The sequence below is a fragment of the Cebidichthys violaceus genome, unplaced genomic scaffold, assembly GCF_023349555.1.
Source record: "Cebidichthys violaceus isolate CVI_PGR_0920_01 unplaced genomic scaffold, fCebVio1.0.p SCAF_75, whole genome shotgun sequence".
Lineage (NCBI taxonomy): Eukaryota > Metazoa > Chordata > Actinopteri > Perciformes > Stichaeidae > Cebidichthys > Cebidichthys violaceus.
The window spans coordinates 846,543-870,712 of NW_027176959.1; the positions used below are offsets into that span (position 1 = coordinate 846,543).

Consider the following 24,170-nt stretch of genomic DNA (forward strand, 5'->3'; position numbering starts at 1 on the left):
AAGGCTTGACCATGGCCTGGAGATAGGAAGGAGCTGTTCCTTTCACTGCCCTGTAGGCTAGCACCAGAGTCTTAAACTGGATGCGAGCTCTTACAGGTAGCCAGTGTAGAGAACGGAGAAAGGAAGTTGTGTGGGAGAACTTGGGGCGATTGAACACCAGGCGAGCTGCGGCTTTCTGGACAAGCTCCAGAGGTCTGATGGCTGACCCCGGGGCTCCGGTGAGTAGTGAGTTGCAGTAGTCCAGGCGGGAGATGACAAGAGCCTGGATGAGAACCTGCGCCGTCTTGTCAGTCAGGAAGGGACGAATCCTCCTGATGTTGTAGAGCAGGAATCTGCAGGAACGTGTAACGGATGAAATGTTTGCCGAGAATGACAGTTGGTCATCCAGGGTCACACCCAGGTTCCTCGCAGTCCGAGTTGGCGTCACCACGGTATCATCAATGGTGATGGACAGATCCCGGTGCGGGCAACCCTTCCCCGGGAGGAACAGTAGCTCAGTTTTGTCTAGGTTGAGCTTGAGGTGGTGTGTCGTCATCCACTTCGAGATGTCAGCCAAACACGCAGCGATGCGCGTTTCCACTTGGGTGTCACCGGGGGGAAATGACAAGACCAGCTGGGTGTCATTGGCATAACAATGGTAGGAGAAGTCATGCGAGCGAATAACAGAACCCAGAGATGTTGTATAGAGCGAGAATAGAAGGGGGCCCAGGACTGACAATTGCGGAACCCCCGTAGTCAGCATGCGTGGTTCCGACACGGCCCCCCTCCAGGTCACCTGGTAGGATCGACCCGTCAGGTAGGATGCAAACAGGGAGAGTGCAGAGCCTGAGACGCCCATCCCCTCGAGGGATGTGAGGAGGATTTGATGGTTCACAGTGTCAAACGCCGCAGACAAGTCCAGGAGAATCAGGACAGAGGAGAGAGAGTTAGCTCTCGCGGCGTGAAGCGACTCTGTCACCACAAGGAGGGCCGTCTCTGTCGAGTGACCCACTTTGAACCCGGACTGGTGAGGGTCCAAAAGGCTGTTTTGGTGGGGATAGGAAGACAGTTGACAGCACGTTCAAGTGTTTTGGATAGAAAGGGTAGAAGAGAAACCGGTCTGAAGTTCTTGACATCAGAGGGGTCAAGTGATGGTTTCTTCAGAAGGGGGGTGACTCTGGCGGCCTTGAAGGCCGTGGGAAAGCATCCTGAAACAAGAGATGTGTTGATGAGGTGGGTGAGGAAAGGAAGGAGTTCAGTCGCACTATCCATTGAAGAACAACCAGAGGCTTGAAAGACTGGTGTGACATCCCTGGGTTTAAAAAACCAGGAGCTCAAATGGGAGGTGTTGAGACAAAACGGTGGAACTCCCTGGAATTTTGCCATTTTTCAAGTTTAATTTCAGTTCCTCATCAGATCAGCTCACTTGACTTTGCCTAAAAGACTGCAAGTCCCATAATTCACCACCAGCAGGGCAGTGCAGGCTGCTCATTACTTTGAGTTGGAACACCTGCAATTGGAAGGTCTCTCTCAGCAAACATTTCAGCAGAGAGAGAGAGCCAAGGAAGGATTCAACTCATGGTACAACCAAAGAAGCCACTGGTACTGTAACAATACTTTTGTTGTAATGATTGTTTGGTATTGGGAGTGGTTCGAAAGTCATTGATGGTGGGATGTGTTGTTTGATGAATTTTACAGTGGTAACCAAGCAGCACACAGCCAGCATGCATATCGGTTTGCTGAATGCGTGTGAGTTTGGCTTTTTGTTTGAGTGTACTTGGTTGATAGTTCAATTTGTATTGATAGTTTGATGTGCTTTCTTGAAACACTAGTGCTGCGTACTGTTTGCATTAATTTCTTGGATTGAAATTGTTTGAAGTTTATTTACATTTCTATATAACTTTAGCTTTTTGTGTTTTGAAGGTTTTCAACCTGATGGACCAACCAGTCAACAAATAAGGAAAAAATAAATATTGAACTTTGTTGGAAAGAGTTGTTCCGTGCGTCCTTTGGGGTTCATGTACCAAGCCATTTCAAGTTGGGCAAGAGTTGAACAGACTGTGGTAAACAATTAGCCCTTCGCTAAGTCCCCGCCCCTCAAACGCAGACTAAAATAGAACTCACCAGAACCGCCGTTATCTATCTTTTTACTTTTTCAACAATCACCAAATCTGGTTTTGACGAAAAATACCCTAAATTCACTGCCTTGGGTGTGAATATTTCTTCAGGGAGTGCAGTTAGTGACAGTGTGGGCTCCGTGCTAGCTCTGACAGCTCGACTGATCAGCTAACAAAGGGGCGCTGCTGAGCAAAAACTGAATTGCTGTCTGCAGGTTAATGGACACCATGAAAAACACATTGGGCCACAGAACCACAGAGGTGGCTCTTCAGTTGGGGCTGCTCTACAACCCGTCAGAGGCCCTGAAGATAGGACTGGTGGACCAGCTGGTACCTGAAGACCAGATCCTCACCACAGCCAAGCAGACCATGACCAAGTGGTTGGCTATTCCAGGTATATTGGCACCTTTCATGCATGACCAGTGAACTTGCCAGTCTAGCTACATTTTTGTACTCTTCCACTTGTGGTACTTTAGCTTCAGTGTGCGTAGTCACATGTAAGACTAAGTTGTTACTACCTATTGATGCTACCAATAAAAGTACCACCGCCAGCATTAATGTAAGGGTAAAAAAAACAGAGACTTCACTTCACCTTTGGAATCGGTGCGCTAATTGTTCATCTGTCCACTTCACAGACCACGCCAGAGCGATCACCAAGTCCATGATGAGGGAGCCAACCATCGACAATCTGACGTCCAACAGAGAGGCCGGCATCAAACACTTTCTCAACATCATCACCAAATGCCCAGAAGTCGCTGGGCATGTATATGGAGATGCTTAAAAAGAGAAGGGGCTAGAGGAGAGAGCGGAAACTTATAGGAACACTAAGGTCCCTAAATTAAAACCACGTATCATTTATAAGAGGAATCTTAAACATTTTAATGAACAAGGGTTTTATCATGATTTGTTTAATTTTAAAATTCGGATCATTTAAAATTTAAATGATCCGAGGAGATTTTGGAAAACTATAAAATCCCTCTGTGAGCAAGAACTCACAAGCTTTACCTGCTTTTATTATGAAGGATTCTGTCGCTGTTCATGACAAAATGGAGGTACTGAATTGTTTTAACAAACACTTCATATATTCTGGTTCTCTGTTTGACTCTTGTTGTCCAAGGTCTGTGAAACCCTGTACTGGTGTTCCAGTTTATACTGGTCAGCCTTTTAATTTTACCCCATTTTCTGTGCAGGAAGTTCATAAAGCCCTAAAAAGCTTAGATAATAGGAAATCTTCAGGGCCCGATTGGATAGACCTTTACTTTTTGAAATTGGCTGCTGATTTTGTTGCAGAGCCACTTGCATATCTTTTTAATCTGCAATGAAAAATAACGAAATACCAATGAAATGGAAATCTGCCTTTTTTCACCCACTGTTTAAAGGTGGTGACCCAGCTAGTTAAATAATTATAGGCCAGTATCTAATTTATCTGTACTTTATCTGTACTTCTTGAAGCTCTTGTGAGCAAACAACTTAAGGAGTTCTTATACACCAATGCCATTTTATCAACCGAACAGTCAGGCTTTAGGAAAAACATAGCACTATTACAGCTGCACTGAAAGTGGTAAATGACATTTCTGTTGCTCTTGACAAGAAGCAATATTGTGCGTCACTATTTATTGATCTGTCTAAAGCATTTGACACAGTTGACCATGATGTTTTAAGGCTAAGGCTCCTCAACTCGGGGCTCTCGGAGCAAACGGTTGCTTGGTTCACAAGCTACCTTGAGAATAGATCTTAGTGCATCAGATATGAGGGTCTATCCTCTGATATTGCAACCGTCTATAAAGGTGTGCCACAAGGCTCTGTATTACGTCCACTTTTATTTACGGTTTATATAAATAATCTGGGCCAAAATGTGGTGGACGCTAACTTTCACTTTTATGCTGACGACACTGTGATATATTGCTGTGCGTCAACTCTTGTGCAGGCAATTGATCTCTTGCAAAATGCTTTCAATGTTGTTCAAAATACCCTTTATCAACTGAAACTGGTTCTAAATACAGATAAGACAAACCTTATGTTTTAAAACTATCGGAGTAGGCCACAGAATATCCCTTTGGTGGTCACTCTTGAAGGAAGTGAAATAGAAGTTGTTCACTCTTATAAATATCTGGGTATTTTGATTGATGACTCCCTCACTTTTCAGCCACATGTGCAGTTCCTGGTGAAAAAGTTGAGGTTAAAACTGGGTTTTTATTTTCAAAATAAGCTGTGCTTTTCAACTAAAGTAAAAAAGCGACTAGTTGCTGCTACTTTTTTACCTGCGTTGGACTATGGTGATCTTCTTTATAAGCATACCTCTGCTAACTGTCTTCGTATGGTAGACACAGCTTACCATGGTTCACTGCAGTTCATTACCAATTGTAAAGCTCTGACTCACCACTGTGAGTTATACTCTCGGGTAGGATGGCCCTCTTTGGCCACCCGTAGGCTCTGTCATTGGTACACCTTCATTTATAAGGCAATCCTTGGTCTGCTCCCAAACTACCTGTGTGTCTTCATCATGCTGAAACGTGTCAGACAATACTCCTTGTGTTCTCAGGACTTCTTTATGCTCACTATCCCAAATTCCAGAACGGAAATGGGTAAAAGGGCTTTTGTGCACCCTCATCGTGGAATATGTTGCGGAATGATTTAAAACTCAAAGAACTGATATCACTTACTGCTTTTAAATCTAAAATTAAAGAAATACAGGCAGGTTCCCAAAAATGTAAATGTTTTTAAATGAACTCAGATTCGTCATTGTCTCTTAACTTTTAGTTTTTTTGAACTTGTCTTGTTCTGTATTTTCTGTCTGTAACTATGTGTTTCTGATGTTGCTGCCTGTCTTGGCCAGGTCTCCCTTGAAAAAGAGATTTTTAATCTCAATGGGATTTTCCTGGTTAAATAAAGGTTTAAATTTTATTAAATTCATTTTATTTTGAGATGTATTCAGTAAGCTAGTTAGCCGGACATGCTAACATTTTAAGTTTATGACGAAGCAGATAAACACAATTCCATGTGTTACACTTTTTGCTCATTCTTTTCTTTTTGAAAAGCTAAATTCACTGCTTTGGTTTGTACAGAAATCCAAAACTTCACAAACATACCATGCTGGGTTACGGTTGCTGAACTGTGATTGGACATTTGCTTTTTTGGGGGCGGGCTTTAATGAACAGTCAGTTATTGCCACGAACCGGTGGTCTCCAAGTGCCTAGCATTACTGTACCTTCAAGAACCATAACTAATGAAAGTAACCTTGGGTGCATTTTAACAGTCCACAGTGGGCGATGCCTTTGTGACAGATTTCTCAACATAACATGACTTGACTGCTTCTTAGCCTGAAATTGCTTAAGCAATGGGAGTTTTTATGTGGTCAGAGAATTGATTTGTGTGATTAAAGAATAAAAAGATTCACTTTCAGTTTTGTCAGCGTACTTCATCTTAAGAAATGATCTCCATGGTCGCATTAAGAAATAAAGTATCTTTCGATTTGTCTTTGAGACAGTCGTACTACTACTACTACTACTACTACTACTACTACTGCTGTATGCAGATAGCTTCAGTTTTTTGTGCAACATTTTTCGATACCTACCACTACAAATTGTGCTGCCACTTGATACAATACAGGTGCGTGGACTTCTGTTTAATAGCAGAAATTATTTGTTTATTTTGGTCTCATAAATTTAAGGCTGTGTGATTGCAAAGAGTTCCCCCACTGATCTCTCATGACTCCAGTTCAGCCTGGAAGTTTCTGCAACACTTGTGGGAATCGAGATTCAGGCAGCAGCAGCCTGGTCAATCAGCTCCACCTCCACAGGGAAATGGTCGCTGACAGCCAATGCCTGAGGGAGATGGAGAGAAAGCGTAGTAGGTTTCTCCTGTTGCACAATTTCTTGTTAGTCCAGCATAAGCATATAGAAGATTGCTTCGGTTAAACAGAAAACAGGCTTTTCCATGTAAAACATGATTTAGTATGTTAAAAAAATATATATATATACTCAAAAGGTCGTCAAAAACATTTTTCACTTGCATCACTAAAGGACTACATACAGTACTGGTTTTACATTTCAGCCTTTCAACCAAAACTGCTGACCATTTTCCAAGTGTGTGCATTAAAAAAGAAAAAAAAAAAGATTAGACGCTTTATTTGGGGCTTTGAGTAGGACTATTACTCGGCTGATCTTGGTTTTGAAGCCTCGAGTTTGCCATTTTGGTCGTCGCCATCTTGGCTTTTTGCAACCGGTGAGCTGGAAGTGACCACATTTGGACTGCGGAGGAGTGACGTAGAGATGCAGTATACGACTCTGGTAGCGGTAGCGACATGTCAATAACAAGGTTGCCATGCCTTCAAGCTGACCCTGGAATTCAGGGTCTGCTTGAGGGCGTGGCTTGAGACCATAATCCAGGGCTTGGATTATGGTCTATTTGACTCTAAATGGACCATAATTTACTAAATGAACATCATGATGTATTGAAGAAGACTTGAACCTAGACACTGAGATTTACAGTGTTTACTGAGGTAATAAATCAAGTGAGAAGTAGAGTCATTTTCTCATAGACTTCTATACAATCAGACTTCTTTTTTGCGACCAGATGGCCTTTAGAGAGAATGCAAGTTTAAGGCACTTTTGCATTGGCTTCACTTTTCAGAACCGCAGCCAACCCGAGCGCATAAATGCAGCTTCCTAAGCATTTTAGAAGAAGTAGGTTGCTTTAAAGTGCACTGGGATCATCTTGTCTCACTCAAGGACGCTTTGACTTGTGGATAGAAGGAGTCAGTGATCATATAGCCAACGTTCTAGAAGACAACACGCTCTACCCACTTATTAATAGGGTCAAGAAAAAACGCGATCCCCAGCTGGTTTTAAGCAACTCCTACTAGACCCTGCCTTTTTTACTACATTGCAACTGATATTAATTCTATCATAGAGGAGATTTAAAGCTAAAGTTATCTTTACCAGACTGTGGCTGAGTTTCAAGTCCACCATGTAGTTGTAGACCTCAGCGCTGCCGGGCACCACTCCCTTCATCATGTCATCAGTGACCACAATCCTGCAGATACAGGAAGAGGGTTGGAATTAAGAGTCTCTGTGTGGCATGTGATGTGTGTACATGCAAGTGTCTATGCATGTGTGTCCACCTGTCGTAAGGGCAGTTAGTGTGTGACACCGTGGTGTCGGCCTCGTCGGTGATCAGCCAGTGGAAACTCTTGTCCGTGAAGAGGCGGATCTGCTGCCAGTCGGAGCCTGATACGTAACTGCAGCCTGTGTTGAAGTCGCCCAGCAGCACGATGTCCTGCAGGGAGAGCAGAAATAGTTTCAACCACCCACCATCTCATATTTTTAACAAATTAATCATCCTTTGCACTCTTTTTTTTCCTGTGTTTTCTGGAGGAGAGCATTCACATTGGTGTTCCAGCGGGCGCGGACATCAGTCACCACGTCATAGAGGGCGTCGGCTTCCTTCACAGCAGAGTCTGGAGAGGTGTGCTGGGGATCAGAGCAAAGTTCCTCACAGCTATAAAAAAGGAGGAAGGAGTGAATGAAGGGGGGAAATGTGTGAAGGAGGAAGTTGAGATTTTTGGATATGACAGAAAAGAGATGCCAACACTGCCAACATTTGTCTGACATAAATACTGTGTGACAGAAAGAATTTACAAGTCTTAGAGGGTTTTTTTTAGGGGCATTCGTGACCAATAGATCTGTGACCTCAGAATCTCACACAAGTTCTCAGTTGATTGCCTAATAAACGAGGTAATCGACATCACTGGTGACAGAGAAAAAGCGGACTTGCCGCACTCCCCCCGGGGCCTACCGGTTTCTTTGGAGGTGAACATGACGACGAAGGGCTCTCGGCTGAAGGTGTCCGTCCCACACGGCTCGCAGCCGTCGTCGTAGGTGTAGTTTTTAGCCACGGACACCGTCTGCTCCCTGCAGAGGAGAGATGCTACTTGACCACGTCTGTCACTGTCTGTAAAAACTTTTACTTTTGAACAAGTAAGTCCTGTGCCTTCTGGGGCCGACCACTAGGGTGCAGCTCAATCCTGAAAGGGTGAATGGGGTGTGCAGATGTGTCATGCCTTTTTTTTTTTTTTCGCCAAGGAAAATAATTTAGGTATAACTGCCATAGGATAGGACAGTTCTCTGACACGCTTGTGAAGGTAGAGGTCTTCAGTTGGTTTAAATCTGAAACCTCACCACTAGATGCCACTAAATCCTGCCCACTGGCCCTTTAAGTGAATTCGTTGAGAAATTGCATTCAATGCTACGAAAAGCAGTCGAAAGTGTGGCGTTTTCACCAACTTCAATCTGCTAATATGTATATTGAACCGGCTTTAATTAAACCTGTGGTGGGAAGTAACTAAGTACATGTACTCAAGTACTGCACCTCAGTACAGTTTTGAGGTTTCTTTGAGGTACTTGAGTGTTTCTATTTGCTGTTACTAAATACCTCTCTACTCCACTACATCTCAGAGGCAAATGTTTACAATTAAGGTACTTACTTTACTCACTGTTACTTTTCAGATTGAGCTTTCACATACAAAACATATGACATACATTATAATATATGACAAATTGTTACAGATTAAACTGCCCCAGAGCATATCAAGATGTTAAGATGAGCTTCACTAAGACCAGCTACAACGTTAAAATCGGCATTAATAATCCAACAATGTAAGTTTGTTTTCTGGTCACTGATGTGGGGTCTCAACGTAGGATTTCTTACAACAGATCGGTTGTTTTTGCCTCTCTCTGTTTACCTGTAGAGGAAGAGATATCTCTCCTTGTAGGAGCTGCGACCCAGAGGCTCGCTGACGATGTGGCTGTACCTGAACTGAGGAGAACCTCTGCGAAAACACACACAGATTAAATCCTAATTTTGTTTATCTTACATCATAATAAATATCATTATCATAATAATAACATGTGCGTTTTGTAAGGTGCAGTCTAACTTGTTGACATGCTCCATGAGTTTTTTAGTCGCTGACAGATCGCTGTCTCTGACCTCCTGGATCAGGATGATGTCATAGCGATGGACAATCTGAGAAATACAAAACACGTATGTCCTAAACATATTATTAGGGTTCTTGTAGCAGTGGTGTCTTATTATATGAGTTGATTCATGTATGGTTCTCCATAAAACACACAGAAAACAGAACTTAAAGAGGGGAACCAACAAGTCATCTCTTTTCCCGTAATGATGAATGTCGGTAGTAAAGGGGCACTTCACTAATTCTACTAGTTCAACTCTAATGTTTTTTTTCACTCGACCCTATACAAATTGTTTCATTGATCAGCTGTTATCAAATAACAACGAACACCAAAGTAAATTTGTCATGTTTATTCTTTATTTAACGCTTTCTTCTTGTTATGTTTTTGGCGACCCCTGTGGAAGAAAGTGGTATTGTTTCCAAGGACCAGAGTCCCTTTAAAGGATCCTTACAGTTGATCTCTGGGAAGTATTACTTTAAATACCTCTCAAAACAGCTGTATGATGTATTCTGGAGGAGAAAATGACCCTTATGATGTCATAGTGATGTCATTAGGATCATATGAGCTCGGGCTTGGACAGTACAAACTGAAAACATGCATTACAAACTGGGAAAGTAGAATTTAAAAGCCATGGGTATTTACCAGACAAGGAGGGTCTGGAGAAATTATAAAATGCTAACGGTTGCATTGTGGGAAATGTAGGATGCATTTTTTTGTTTTTGTATTTAATCTACCTCTTGTGAGTCTCCCCAAACTCCACCGTTCAAATATATATTGTCTTTACACTTCAAATGTGGGTACTTGTAATGTGAAACAGTCTGAGAAAAAAAGAAGGAAGAAAGAAAGAAAGAAAAACGTTTATATTTATACAGTTCCCGACCGTGCTGATGATGTTCATGAGAGTCGCGTTGGAGGATTTCTTGTCTCCAAATGTCTGGATGTTGAAGGCTCCCAGCAGCAGCAGGGAGGTAGACAGATGCAGCAGGGCCGACAAGAGGCCCAACACACACACCCAACGCATCCTGGGCCAAAGAGGTCACATTAGTGTGAATATTTAAAATACATCATTCTAAATCTTGATTTTATGACACATGGACAGAGTAATAATAGTTATACTGCATGCTAGAGGAGCCTGAAAGACTCTCTGCCCAGCTGTGGGAGTCAGAGACGCACCAACACCTGCACCCCTGGACACACGCCAGCAGGATCTCTATTCCTGTAAGTTTATCTCACTGCGAGTCGTTTCATGCGCTGCTGTTTGCAGAGGGGATCCTGGGTAGAATATTACTTCCAGCATTGTGGGAGAATACATTTTCCTTTTACCGTGGTTACACTGGTGCGAAGAGGATTCCGGGTGCAAAGGTTGTAAAATATCATCAGCTCGAGTGTGGTGGCTTTTTGTATTGGTGATCCAACATAAAATGTGACTGTAAGTTACATCTAGTCAGCCAGATTAAAAACCATAAACTGTGTTACTGTGACATAAAGTATGATCTGTGCATAGTGTTAGATAGTCTGCAAGAAAGATGATTCTCCGCGACAACAAACTGTTTTTTAATATTGTAATAAATAATTCATCCATGTTACTGTGACGAGAAAAAACATTTTAGCATGAAAGAAGAGTCCGAGGTGCATATTTACCTGCTTCTGTGAGTCGTGTGGGGAAGGAGAAGGCCTGTTGAGAGCAGGGCACAGAGGCTTTGCTTGTGTGAAATTTATTTACCTGCACAGTGCATGTGACCGGGTCAGGCTGGAGGGGAGGGGTGAAGAGAGGAGGTGTGTTGCAGGTGGGGATCGAGGTTTTCAGGTCAAGGAGGCCCGTTCGGCAAAATTGACTCTCACAGTGGTTTTATGTGTCGGCTACAATGTGTCAGTCTTATAATAGAAATTCAAAGAATTCCTGATTTTGATTTGATTTAGTTTCTAGAATTATTCAACTCAAATTCCAACTCACTGTGGTGATAGGTAACATTTGCAGGGCTCCACAGCAGGAGCGGATCCATTCAGGGCTCAGCCCAAACCTAAGAGGGGGCCGGGGATGGATTGTAAACTATTCATGTCAGCTATATACATTATTTTACTAGCCTTATGAGATAATGGACAGCCTAAAAATCTGCACATCATTCCCAAGGAAACAATCATCCTGCAGAGCCCACATCCTGGTTTGTTTTTAATTGTTCAAAAATAGGTTTCAAGAATAATAATGCTCTTTATGTTAAATTTCACCCCACTTATGTATGTAGGTATGTAACTTAAAAATAGTAACATAAGATCATTGTACCATTTTTTAGGTGCCTGGAGTGAAAATAAATCCTCCTCACCATTTGTTGTGTTTAAAAATGATGAAGAATTTGGAGAACAATTGTTCATCTGTCCACTTCACAGACCACGCCAAAGCGACCACCAAGTCCATGATGAGGAAGCCAACCATCGACAAGCTGACGTCCAACAGAGACGCCGACATCAAACACTTTGGAAACTTCATCACCAAAGACTCCGTTCAGAAGTCGCTGGGCATGTATATGGAGATGCTTAAAAAGAGAAGGGGCTAGAGGAGAGAGGGGAAACTAATAGAATGATACATGCGTTTGGGGAGTTTGTGACGCTAGTTGAAAAACGCATCTGCCTTTGGTGTCACGTGTTCATTTGTGTCAATTGTGCTAAGATCATTGAGTACAGCTCCCTGCAGCAGCTCACCTTCACTGTTCAACCAGCAAGCTCGTGAAACACTCACCATAATAAGTAGTTTGTTTGTTTCACTTATGTAGCAGAAAGGAACAACTGCATTTGGTTGCTAACCCTGTGTTGGACAATGACAATAACTTAACCTTGAACCTTGATAGACACCAGTGATTCAATGACAAAAATGTTTTCTATCCAAATTTCTAAATACTTTATTTAAAGTTACATCAATCCGTTCTAATTTACCATTAAACCATATTTTGTGAAATATTCAGTATGCTAGTTAGCCAAAGCTTCACAGACCTACTGTGCCCAGTTACGGTTGCTAAGCTGTGATTGGACATTTGCTTTTCGGGGGAGGTCTTTAGCGAACAGTCAGTTATTGCCACAGGCCGGTCTCCACTGAGTGCCTAGCCTTGCTGTAACTTCAAGAGCCATAACTAATGAAAGTAACTCTGGGAGCATTTGAACAGCCCACAGTGGGCGATGCCTTTGTGATCTCACAGTTTTATTTACATTTAGCCTGAAATATCTGAAGCAATGATAGTTTTTGTTGTCAGAGGATTGATTTGTGTGATTAAGGAATGAAATGAAGCTGTTAAAAATCACATCGTCACTTTCATTTTTAGCCGTGTACTTTATCTTTAACAATGATCCTCATAAAGTCTCTTTCAGACGTACTGCTACTGCTGCTGGCGTCACGACATGCAGATAGCTTTAGTTTATTGTGCAACATTTTCGATACATACCTCTGAAAATTGTGCTGCTACTTGATACAATGAAGGTGAAACATTGAAAAAAATGACAAAACAGAATAGCAGAAATAATTTGTTTATTTTGGTCTAGTCAATTCAATGCTGCATGGTTGCAGCGGGTTGCACCCCCATGAGTCATCATTATCCAAATTCACCGTGGAGGTCTCTGCAACGGTTTTGGCAGTCGTGATTCAGGTACTCTTTTACGCCAGCGTCACCTCCACAGGGAAATGGTCGCTGACAGCCAATGCCTGAGAGAGAGAGAGAGAGAGAGAGAGAGAGAGAGAGAGAGAGAGAAAACATTGTGGGTTTCCCCTGTGGCACAATTTCTAGTTGGTCCAGCTTCAGCAAGATGTCCTCGGTTCGACAGAAAACAGGTTTATTATGTTTTGTAAAACTCAAGTCATCAAAACACCCTCTTCACTTACATCACTGAAGGACTACACACAGTACTGGTTTTGCATGTTTCAGCACCATCAACCAAAACTGATGACCATTTACCAAGCATGTATGTGTGCAAGTTTGCTTTAAAAAATCAAACACTTGAAATAAAAAAAATAAAAATGTGCTGCATTATTTGGTGCCCTAAGCTGAACTATTGCTCGGCTGGTCTGAGAATTTCCTTAAGTCTCCTTCGGTTGCCTGGCAACTGCTCAAAGGAAAGAAACAGTCCAGCACATAACCTTCCTTAAAATCGGATTCTTTTGTGAGTTTTAGAGGTGCATGGAGGTGGACTTTGATACACTGATGCGCAATAATCATGCTCTTCTTGGCAAAACTGCCCTGTGTAGGTTTAGGCATTAGACCTTGACTAGTTTGGGCCAGTATAGCCCATTGGTCAGGGCATAGAACCTGAACAACTCAGGCTACCAGTACCTCGGTGAGCATGGTTGCTGGCCAATCCTTGCTCTTGAATGGCTGCGCAGGGCGGGTCTTGCCAAGAAGAACACTGGGATTCATAACAACGTCTTACTGACACCTCCTCGTGTTCACAATCTGTTTCACCTGTAACCTCCCAACAGGGATGTCACCGTGCATTGACCAAGCCGTCACTATACTTCTACATCACTGCTGCAAGGAGAAAACCATTGAAATGGAACAGAAGTAGAACGCAATGAACGGTTTTGTGTTCATTTGACCAGCACAAAAGAAAATTGTGATTTTTGATAGTTATGGTAGCTTGTCCTTCCCTGGAGTGGCGGGGAGTAAGACCCAGAGCTGCTGCTGAGCTCATATTCTGTAACCAGTGTAGCATTAAAGCATGCTGGAACTAGCAAGCTAGCCACTTAGTCAGCTGTCCACTAGTTAGCTAGCTAGCTAGTTAATGCTGGTTACAATAAATGATCCATGGCAATAGCGATGTGCTTTCCTACGCTGTGACAAGAGGATGAAACATGAAGTGGTTTGTAGGATTTAATCACTGCAAGGAGCTACTCTTAAATACTCATGACTAAATCATTGCTTTTACAAACTTGTATAGAATTTGAAAAACAAAAAAATTCAGATCAAGATTAGAAGTCATTCATAATTGAGATACAACTAAATATCGTCTCTAGAGCAGCAACTGTAATGTTTATGTGCGCGGCCTTTGGGGGAAAATGAAGGAACCAACAACGCCACCTGGGGAATCACACCCCAGGAAGTTTAAGCTTAACCGTAAGATATCATTTCTTTTAGAATTGTTAAGGCCTACAGATTCATTACCATTATGAGACAGAGACATATTTCGTAAAAATTAACCAAAGGTTTTATTTAAGGAATCAAAGAAAATAGTCAAATTTGCAGGGATGAGAGCCGCGGGGAGGGAATAATATTAATGGACAAAAAAATGACTGGAACCAGTAAGGGATCTTAAATAATTATTACATATTAAGCTATAAAGGCCTTACTAAAAACTCTAAGACTACATTATAATATGATATCCTAAAATGTCCTATCCATCATAAACTAAGCAAAATGGCGGGCTTTAAGTAGAGGCCACAAAATAATACAAATGACCACCTTATATATGGGGTACTAACATATGCAGTCACTCATCGACGGCACAACGATGATGGAGCTTCTAAAAGAATTTCCAACCAACATGTTAGTCCAGAGTTATTAAAGGCGGCTGTATTTCATAATGGTTGGCATGTTCCTCTCATTTCATGTCACTTCACTTCCTGCCTTTGTGTGTTTTCCCGCCACAGTGATTGTCTGCCCCGCCCCTGATTGATCCCACCTGTGTCCCATCACCTACACCTCCCCACTGTACTTGAACCCTGTGTTCCCCTGTCTCTGTGCCGGTTCATCTTAGTCCTTTGTGTCCAGCGTTTCAGTGATTCTCCTAGTGTTATGTTCTCTGCCAGTTTTTCATCGACTACGTTTTTTTGACTGATCCATTTGAGTGCCTTTGAGTCCTGTTTGTCCCCGTGGTTCATTGATAGTATAGTATCAGTCATTGATTCTGTCCTCCTGTCTGCTTCGTCTCAGCCAGCAGAGAAGTTCATAAGGAACTAACAGAAACAGACTGAGGACAGACAGCTTCGGTTTTAGCATGTTTGTAAAAAAGAAAAGAAAAAGCTTTTGGCCGATCGTTGTGTTTGTTTAAACATAGCAGCGGTGGAGGAGAGGCTGCAGACAGAGCAGATTGAATTAGGTTTCACTTTCGTTTACATGTTCATGTTCGTTGAACAGATGTATTGATAAAGTTTTGGATTTTTCCTCTGCAGCCTCTGTGCTCTGTATGCTGACTTAGTTCCATGTGTGCGTGAGTGTCGTTGAAGGATGGGTGATCGTGGCTAAGTGGAGAGCAGGGCCGCCTTTCAATCAGAGGGTCGGCGGTTCGATCCCCCGGCTCCTGCTCTACTAGTCTCATGTCAATGTGTCCTTGAGCAAGACACTTAACCCCAAAATTGCTCCCGTAGCTGCGTCTACGGTGTGTAGATAGATACTGAATTGTAAGTTGCTTTGGATAAAAGCGTCTGCTAAATGACTGTAATGTAATGTAATCAGCCCTGACAGACAGAGCAGAGGAGATGCTCCCTGCAGCGTGATAATAAACTACACCGAAACATTACAACGTACTAATAAAAAGCACCAGTAACGTTGGAGCTTATCACTACCTTTAGTTAAAGAAAGGCTCATGGCGGTGCAACATGGCGGACTCTGTGGAGGAGGACCCGCTTCCTATAAAGATAAAAAATGTCTTTTTCTAAGCGAAGTAAAGCATAAGCCTTCTTAGTTTCAGTCATTATACAGTAATAAAAACAAATGTATGAATATTATGTTCTATTTCTGCCAATTAATCCACACTCTTGACACACTCTTCCTTTCTACTCATTTACTCATTTACTCTCTACACTTTGTAACCGTCAACCATCTGGTTGGAGGTCGACACGCTCTACTCACTGAGCTACAGCCGCCTCAAAATCAGAGAAGAGGTCAAACAATGTCTGCCACGCCCACAAATTATGTAGTCGACATCGTCACATTTGAGGAACGGTCCTGGATGATCCACCTTTTTGATCACTGATTCTCCCTTGCCGTGGAAGTATAAATTTAAACCGAAATTAGCCCGCTACAACGGCCACGATGACAACGGCACACATAAAAATGTGAATTCTATTATTGAGGAAAGTTAAAGCTAAAGTTGTTTTTACCTGCGGCAAGGTGAGACCAAAGGCCAACATGAAGTTGTAGACCCCAGCACTGTTGGGCACCACTCTAGTGTTCATGGCACCAGTGACCACAATCCTGCAGATACAGGAAGAGGAGTGGAATTTAGAGTCTGTACACCTGTGTGTGTGTGTGTGTGTGTGTGTGTGTGTGTGTGTGTGTGTGTGTGTGTGTGTGTGTGTGTGTCCGTGTATGTGTCCGTGTGTGTGTCTGTGTGTGTGTGTGTGCATGCAAGTGTGTATGTGTGTGTGTGTGTCCACCTGTCGTAAGGTAAGCCTGTTCGCACTGAAGTGGCCGCAGCGTTGTTGATCAGCCAGTGGAACTGCGGGTCCGTGAAGAGGCGGATCTGCTGCCATCTGGGGGGCGTTACGTAAGTGCCTCCAGCGTTGAAGTCGCCCAGCAGCACGATGTTCTGCAGAGAGAGCAGAAATAGTTTCAACCATCCCCATCTCGTATTTTAACAAATTAATCATCCTTTACACTCTTTTTAAAAAAAATTCCACCAAATAATTGGTTTTGCGTGTTTTCTGGAGGAGAACATTCACATTGGTGTTCCATTGATTGATGACATAAGTCGCCACGTCATAGAGGGCATCGATTTGCTGCACAGCGGCTCTTGGAGAGGTGTGCTGGGGGATCAGAACAAAGTTCCTCACAACTATAAAACAGGAGGAAGGAGAAAGGAGTGAGTGAACGAAGAGGGAAATGTGAGATGACAAGAGACAAGTTGATGTTTTGGATATGGCAGACATGATTCATATAACAAAAAAGTGAGCTCACTGTCTTTTAAATGTGGCAGGACAGAGTTGCCGGCCCTATGTGGCTGACATAAATACTGTATGGCAGTCAGAATTCAACTGAAGACAAAACAGTTTTTAAAGGGGCCTTGGTGACCAACAGATCGTGACCTCAGAATCTCTCACACACGTCTGGTGTTTAGCTCTCAGTTGGTCGCCTAACAAGAGAGGCAATCTACATCACTGGCGTCTGACAGTGAGAAAGAGTTATCGCTCTCTGTTCTTTGCCGCACTCTTTCAGAGCGTACCGGCTTGTTCGGAGGTGAACTCGACGATGAAGGGCGGGCGGCTGAAGCGACCGTAGAAACCGTAGGGAACGTCGTTGTAGATGGCGGATCTAACCACGGCCACCGTCGTCGTCCTGCAGAGGAAAGATAGTACTTAACCACATCTCTCACTAACTGTAAACACATTGCCTTTGAAGTAGTCTTCAAAAAGCGGTTAAAGCTCATCAACCCTTTCCTGTAGTCAGCTATTCACAGCATCGCTGGAGCATTTTCAGAAGTCATTTATCGGTCCTGTGACCACTAGGGAGCAGCTTGACCGGTCCTGAATGTGTGAATGGATGAATGTAATGTGCAGTTGTGTCATGTTTTTGTTTTTTTTGCCCAACAAATGTAAGTATAATTACCAAAGGAAGTCTGTGTTACTAAATACAGTTGGACCAAAAGGTATTCTGTATTCACCAGTATTCTTTGCAGAATTAAAATTTCATGATGTGTTTGGTGTTTTTAAAGTGGGCTATTTATATAGTAGCTAGTATGGTGGGCTATGCTGTATATTGTGCATGTTATGCAATTATGTGACACTCCATATGATATGGGAATTTCAAATGTATTTTATTTTTTCACAACACATCTGCAAGTAATTTGCATTCAAAAAGGAACAGTGTGTAGGATTTTGGGGGATCTATTGGCAGAGTGTTGTTTGAATGTTTTCATCACCTGAAGCTACGAATCGTTGCGTTTTTGTTAGCTTAGAATGAGTCTTTAGCTACGTAGAGAGTGGGTCTTCTCCTTCATGTTTCTACAGTAGCCCAGAATGGACAAACCAAACGCTGGCTTTTTGTGTTACCTGAAGGCGCCTGTAGTTCTCCATCATCTTTGTAAAAGGAGGGATGAGCGAAGGGGCGTTCAGTTGGTTTGAATCTGCAAACTCACCACTAGATGCTCCTAAATCCTGCACACTGGCCCTTTAAGTGCCTTTGTTGAGAAATTGCATTCGATGGCATGAAAAGCTGTCAATAGTGTAGAGTTTTGTAGTACGTGACACATGATCACCCATATTTACTGTAAACTCCGATCTGCTAATATCTGTACTGAACCATCTTTCATAAAAACCAGTGGTGGGGAGTAACCGTGTTGTGTGGATTATGTTGTGGAACAATCTGTGGATTAATCTGTGGACTTCTTGAGTGTGTCGAGATAAACAGCGATACTTTTAGGAAGAAAGGAAGTTGTTTCACCAACTTGTACGAGGGAATTGGATCAATAAAAGCTTTCTTGCTTTCACCTACGTCGGTGTGAGTTATGTGCATAGGACCAGAAACATGTGTCAACTTAAGGTTCACACTCTGCTACAAGTTTTGGACGCTATATACATGTACAATTTTGAGTTACTTGAACTTGAGTGTTTCCATTTCCTGTTACTAAATACGTCCGCCCCACTATATCTCAGAGGCAAATATTTACAATAACTTCAGTTTACTTCAGTTACTTTACTTAAGGTTACTTTTCAGATTGTGCTTTCACATACAAAACATATAACATACATTATAACATGAGGCATTGGTACAGATTAAATTAGGAAATTAGATCAATTAGTTCAAATTGGCTCCACCAAGACCAGCTAACAATAATAATCTAGCATTGTAATCTATTACTCTGACAGGGCCCAGTCTGCTTCATTATGTGGTTATACTTGTGATACTTTACGTTTTTCTGATAATACTTATGTATTCGATGTTGAATGCTTGTAGTTGAGTATTTTAATTGTAATGTTGGCTACTTTTACATAAGTAGTTTTCTGGCACTAATCGCTGACAATAAGGACAAAGACACTGTGCAGATCTGAAGTATAACTTTAAAAGAGAAATAGTTTGTTTTCTGTTCACTGATGTGGGATCTCAACGGAGGATTCCAACAGAGGATCGGTTGTTTTTGCCTCTTTCTGTTTACCTGTAGAAGAAGGCATATTTCTCCTTGTGTACATTAGGACCCAGAGGGTTGCTGGCGGTGTAGTCGTACCTGTGCTGACCACACACACTGTGAAAACACACACAAACACACAGATGTAGACCATCATTTTGTTTGTCTCAAATCATAATGTGAGTTCATGAGCCGTCCAACTTAACTTCTACAGAAGGTCACTATATTCTGTGTGTAGTAATATAAGCACTATATAAGGTGTGTGGTTAGTCTAACCCGTTGACGGCCGTCCTGAGTCTGTTAGTCACTGTCTGATCATTGTCTCTGACCTCCTGGATCAGAACGATGTCGTAGCGACAGACAATCTGAGAAACAGAAAACAACACATATCTGATTAGAGTTCTTGCGGCAGTGCCGTCTTATTATATTAGTGGTCTGTTTAGTTTCGTTCGATTCAAGTAGAGTTCTCCTGAAACTATTGCAATTGAAGGGAGGCCAGATGTCGAGTAAACCTTGTGGTATTTTAACGTTACTCAGCGCTGTTCAAAATATATCCTCTTTATATTGATGAGATACAGTCTTAAAAAAAGGAATATTGGATGCCAAAAAAACAAAACATTTTCAGACCGTGCTGATGATGTTCATGAGAGCCGGGTTGGAGGATTTCTGGTTTCCAAATGTCTGGATGTTGAAGGCTCCCAGCAGCAGCAGGGAGGTAGACAGATGCAGCAGGGCCGACAAGAGGCCCAAGGCACACACCCAACGCATCCTGGGCCAAAGAGGTCACATTAGTGTGTATATTTAAAATACATCATTCTAAATCTTGATTTTATGACACATGGACAGGTAGCATGTAATAGTTATACTGCATGCTAGAGGAGCCTGAAAGACTCTCTGCCCAGCTGTGGGAGTCAGAGACTCACCAACATCTGCACCCCTGGACACACGCCAGCAGGATCTCTATCTTCTATCATTATTCTGTCACCCTGGTCACACTGTTGTGGAGGTGATTCTTGGTACAAAGGTTGTAAAATACAATGTGGTGAACTTTTTATTATCCTATACGCATACTGTTGCCATATTTTACATTTAGTCAGCCAGAGTAAAAACCATATCCTGTGTTTATTGAATCATCTTCACCTTTAAAATAACATCTTATTAAAGATCAAGCAAAACCAGTCCCTGTGTATAATGTTAGATAATCTGCAAGACTTGTTCTCCAACTGTGTAACAAAAATAAGTTCAAGATTATTAATGCTGTTAACACTTAATTCCTAGCCTAATTAAGTATGTTATGGAATTCAAAAATAGTAATAAGACAATCTTTGACTTTTTTTCATCCTCAACACTTGTTGGGCTACGGTGTCAGAATGATGAATACAGTTTGAGAACAAGAAGATAAAATATAGGATGATTGTTTCCTTGGCAACTCTCATGTTTTTCCCGAAAGATGTATAGATTTTAGGCGTTCTATTATCTCAATTTGCTTGCGTGCATAAAGCTGCCGTAAATAGGGCACAAAAAAATGACTGGCCCCCCCACCAGGTTTGGGCTGAGCCCCGAATGTTTACAACGTCTGGATCCGCCCCTGCTGTGTGACATTTAGAGTGTGTACTGCTAAATGAAATACATTTTCTGTCAGCTCCCATGTAAAGGTTGCATGCAAACGCATTGAACCTGACAGTAGGTGTATGTGGAAGAACTTTTTGGGAAAATATTATGGAAGTAAAATTCCAAAAAACAATATTTGCAGTATGTTTTGTGGAAGAATTTCACAATTGATATATAATAAATCTGTTAGGCACCAACCACTGAGAATACAAGCATGTACAATATAACTTAGATAGAGCATTTAATGGCTCGTGTTGTTTTTGTGTTTAGAAATAATAAGATTTCTAAAATTATAAGAGAAATTTACTTTCAAACCTGCACCTTAAAAACTTTAATTTGTAAAAAACAAAAATGCTAGCATTGTGTAGCTACATATTTGAACATGTGTTTACATGGAGAAAGAGATCATTTAAGTGCTTATATTTACAATGTAAATCACAATATTAACATTAGAAGGGTTATTAAGGATTATTATCTGATAATTGCACCGGTCAAAGCACCTCTTGAACTAGAGTGTACAGATGATCAACAGAGGCTATTTTTAGCTGCGGTGTTCACGGTAGCAGTGAGAAGGCAACAGATGGCGTGAATATGTGATAAAGGGAGTTGATTTGAGGTCATGTGTGATGAAATCTCTCTCTTCTATTGAGTCATGTTTACATGGTTTTCACACCAAAATGAAAAATAATATCTCCCAGTAAAAACATGAGGTGAACCAAACTACAGCCTGGAAATATAACATGTGTCGTCTTAAGACACACTTGTTTTCTGAAGGCTAGACTTACTTATACACTTATTAATTTATTTTTTCAGAGGTAGATGCATTCTTAAATATAATCATCAATCAAGTTTCACATTGTTTCCAAATTCATTCATATTTCAAAAGATGGGCAGAGATGAGTGTGATGATGGGTGCGCCATTATTGAGACCTCAGAAAATGTTCTATTGTGCTGTGATGGATGGAATCAGTAAGTGGCATTTAGTGGTGGAATGAGTACATTCACTCAAGTAGGCCTACTGTACTTTTGAGGTACTTTTACTTGAGTATATCCATATCTCTGCACCGTACATCCATTTTGTGCTCCTGTGTATTTCTATTCCACTACAATTCAGAAGTATGTATTTTTTACTCCACTTTATTTATTTGACAGCTTTAGTTACTTTGCAGCTTCAGATTGTTAAAACAAAAAAAACATTGATAAAATATGATGTATTAATATTGATCATGCTAAATCTCAGCATATACATTTGTTACAATTAGTTTTGCCTTTACCAGCTGCAACATTAGTAACAATTACACATAAATCCATCAGTTATGATAATCCAGTATTATAAAATACATTATAATGAAATGGGACATTCAACACAATGAATAGCTACTTTTACGTTTGGTTGTTTAAGTAAATAAGCTATATTTTGATGCTACTTTTTTGAATGCATGACTTTTACTTGTAACAGAGTATTTAAACCCAGTTGTGGGCCATCAGGGCCAGCAAGGCCTTCTCTGCTGGCCTAGACAGAATCACAAAGTTATGCTATTTTATAATTGAAATTTTTTTCTTAAATACACTACATATATTCTAAATATTTTTTCCCATTAGCTTATTATCTCATTGCACAGTTACTGTCTTCCTCAGTTGCTCTGCTTAGCACCAAGAGGTCTTCAGACTGACAAGTGAATCTCTTTGCAGTTTAAGTAAATGGGGACGATACTGTTGATTGTCATAGTCTTCAACCAATCAGATCTTTAGTTTGACATGTTGGGCGTATTCTTTGACATGTCAGAGCCTTCTTACAGAACTACAAGTACGTCAGCATTAACGTGTGACTCGATTGGTCAGTGGGCTAGCGTGACTGTTGTGAAACTAGGTAGCAGAACTTTGTAGTAGTAAGAGTTCAAGTTTAAAGATATGTGAGACGTTTTTACGTGACATTACATTTTTAGCGTTTTGGCATGTTTGGCGGTGACAATCCCAATATCTACTGCTTCTGTCTAGCGGACATTTTCAGCCCTCAAACGCATTGAAACATATTCAAGAAGTACAACTGGGGAGGCTCCACTGTCATCACTGTCATCACTGTCATCACTGTCGTCCATGGCAATCGAAAAGGACCTCTTGATGTACTGAACAAACGCGGTAATAAACTCTTTGTATTCAAAGAATTAATATTGTTCCCTCTGATGTGAATAATATTTGAATGGTGCCCTTTAGTGTGTGACAGAATGTGTGTTTTAGCGCCGCAGTGTTGCTGGAATGTGCAGAGGCCTGTTGTATTGTGTTATTTGGGTTTTCTACCTGCTTTGTTGTCATATACATATATGTGACTGGTTCTTTTTCTAATCATTTTGATTATATGCATTGTCCGTTAATGATGAAGCATCCCGTTATGCGTGTATTCATGTGTCTGCACTTAGTTAGTTGCATTTAGTGTATTTGTAGCCCTCGTAGGTGTTGAGCTTCATTTAACATTGTATTTCACTTGTCAAATGTTTCAGTGTTATGTGAATATGCAGATTTTTTTTTTTCACCTACGTTTTAGTATAATGTAGTGCTCGGATAGCAATTGGTTTTAAAAAGATATTTTTTTATATCTCTGCTCTGAGATCCACAGGTTTGAATCTCTTTCAAACTCACGGTCGTTGGTGACCGGAGGTGTCCCCAGGTCTCTCCTACTTTAAGAATGCATGTGACTATGTGTGTGTGTGTGTGTGTGTGTGTGTGTGTGTGTGTGTGTGTGTGTGTGTGTGTGTGTGTGTGTGTGTGAGATGGTATCAGTGATGTGCCGTGGTGTGAGCGTGCTGCAGCTTACTTCAGTGGCTGAATGATCTCCCCCTAGAGGAGACCCCTCTCTCTTGGTTTCGATGTCCCGTCCGGGATGGAAAAATGGAGCAAAATAAAATAGTTTTCACTTGTTTATTTAATTCAATTCAAAATATATTTCTTTGGATTCCAAATCAGAGAAAAAGTGGTCTACAACAAGTTTGCAACACCAGAAAAAGAATAAAACCTAAACCAGTGAGCAAAGTGTTTTGCCAAAAAGTCCGGAGATTGGTTAAATTAATTTTAAATTTAACACAGGTTACGACCTGCCGCTCCTCCTTCTTCTGCCTTGATCTTCTAAAATCGAAGGTATTTATCATCAGCTGAGCAAGAGCCAGAGGAAGTCCAGCCCTCTGTCTTGTGAGACAGCTAGGAGCGCTGTACTCCGCCCAGACAGGCTATTGCTCTGGTCAGGGCCTTACCTGACCCCCTTCCGTCTATTCTGACTTTCGTGACCCCCCCCACACACACACTCACACACTGTTACTCAGGACGTATGGCACATCTGCTCACTGTTAGGTACAAGACAATGGAAACATGATATCACAGTGAAAAACGATTATACAGGTTTGTTGCAAAGCATGGATTATATAACAGATTCACCTTTCAAATATATGTTCTCTTTGGC

General features: G+C 41.5%; 1 protein-coding gene and 1 pseudogene across 1 annotated transcript; both read right to left on the reverse strand.

The window, feature by feature from the left end:
• Positions 1–5,700: 5,700 nt before the first annotated feature.
• LOC137892139 (deoxyribonuclease-1-like) lies at positions 5,701–10,799 on the reverse strand (annotated as a pseudogene).
• Positions 10,800–12,567: 1,768 nt separating this feature from the next.
• LOC137892119 (deoxyribonuclease-1-like) lies at positions 12,568–23,889 on the reverse strand. Its single transcript, XM_068737045.1, has 9 exons — positions 23,532–23,889; positions 19,736–19,877; positions 19,385–19,473; positions 19,139–19,225; positions 17,210–17,322; positions 16,710–16,822; positions 16,425–16,576; positions 16,149–16,242; positions 12,568–12,758 (listed from the first exon to the last, which is right to left on the reverse strand). Exons 2-9 carry the CDS (start codon positions 19,874–19,876, stop codon positions 12,711–12,713), a joined length of 837 nt encoding a protein of 278 aa, XP_068593146.1. The 5' UTR covers position 19,877; positions 23,532–23,889; the 3' UTR covers positions 12,568–12,710.
• Positions 23,890–24,170: the final 281 nt, after the last annotated feature.

Coding starts and splice junctions, on each gene's coding strand:
- LOC137892119 (XM_068737045.1), bottom strand. CDS start 19,876: ATGCGTTGGGTGTGTGCCTTGGGCCTCTTGTCGGCCCTGCTGCATCTG. Junction 16,823..17,209: donor GTTCACCTCCGAACAAGCCG/GTACGCTCTGAA, acceptor CCTGTTTTATAG/TTGTGAGGAACTTTGTTCTG. Junction 12,759..16,148: donor TTGGTCTCACCTTGCCGCAG/GTAAAAACAACT, acceptor TCTCTCTCTCAG/GCATTGGCTGTCAGCGACCA.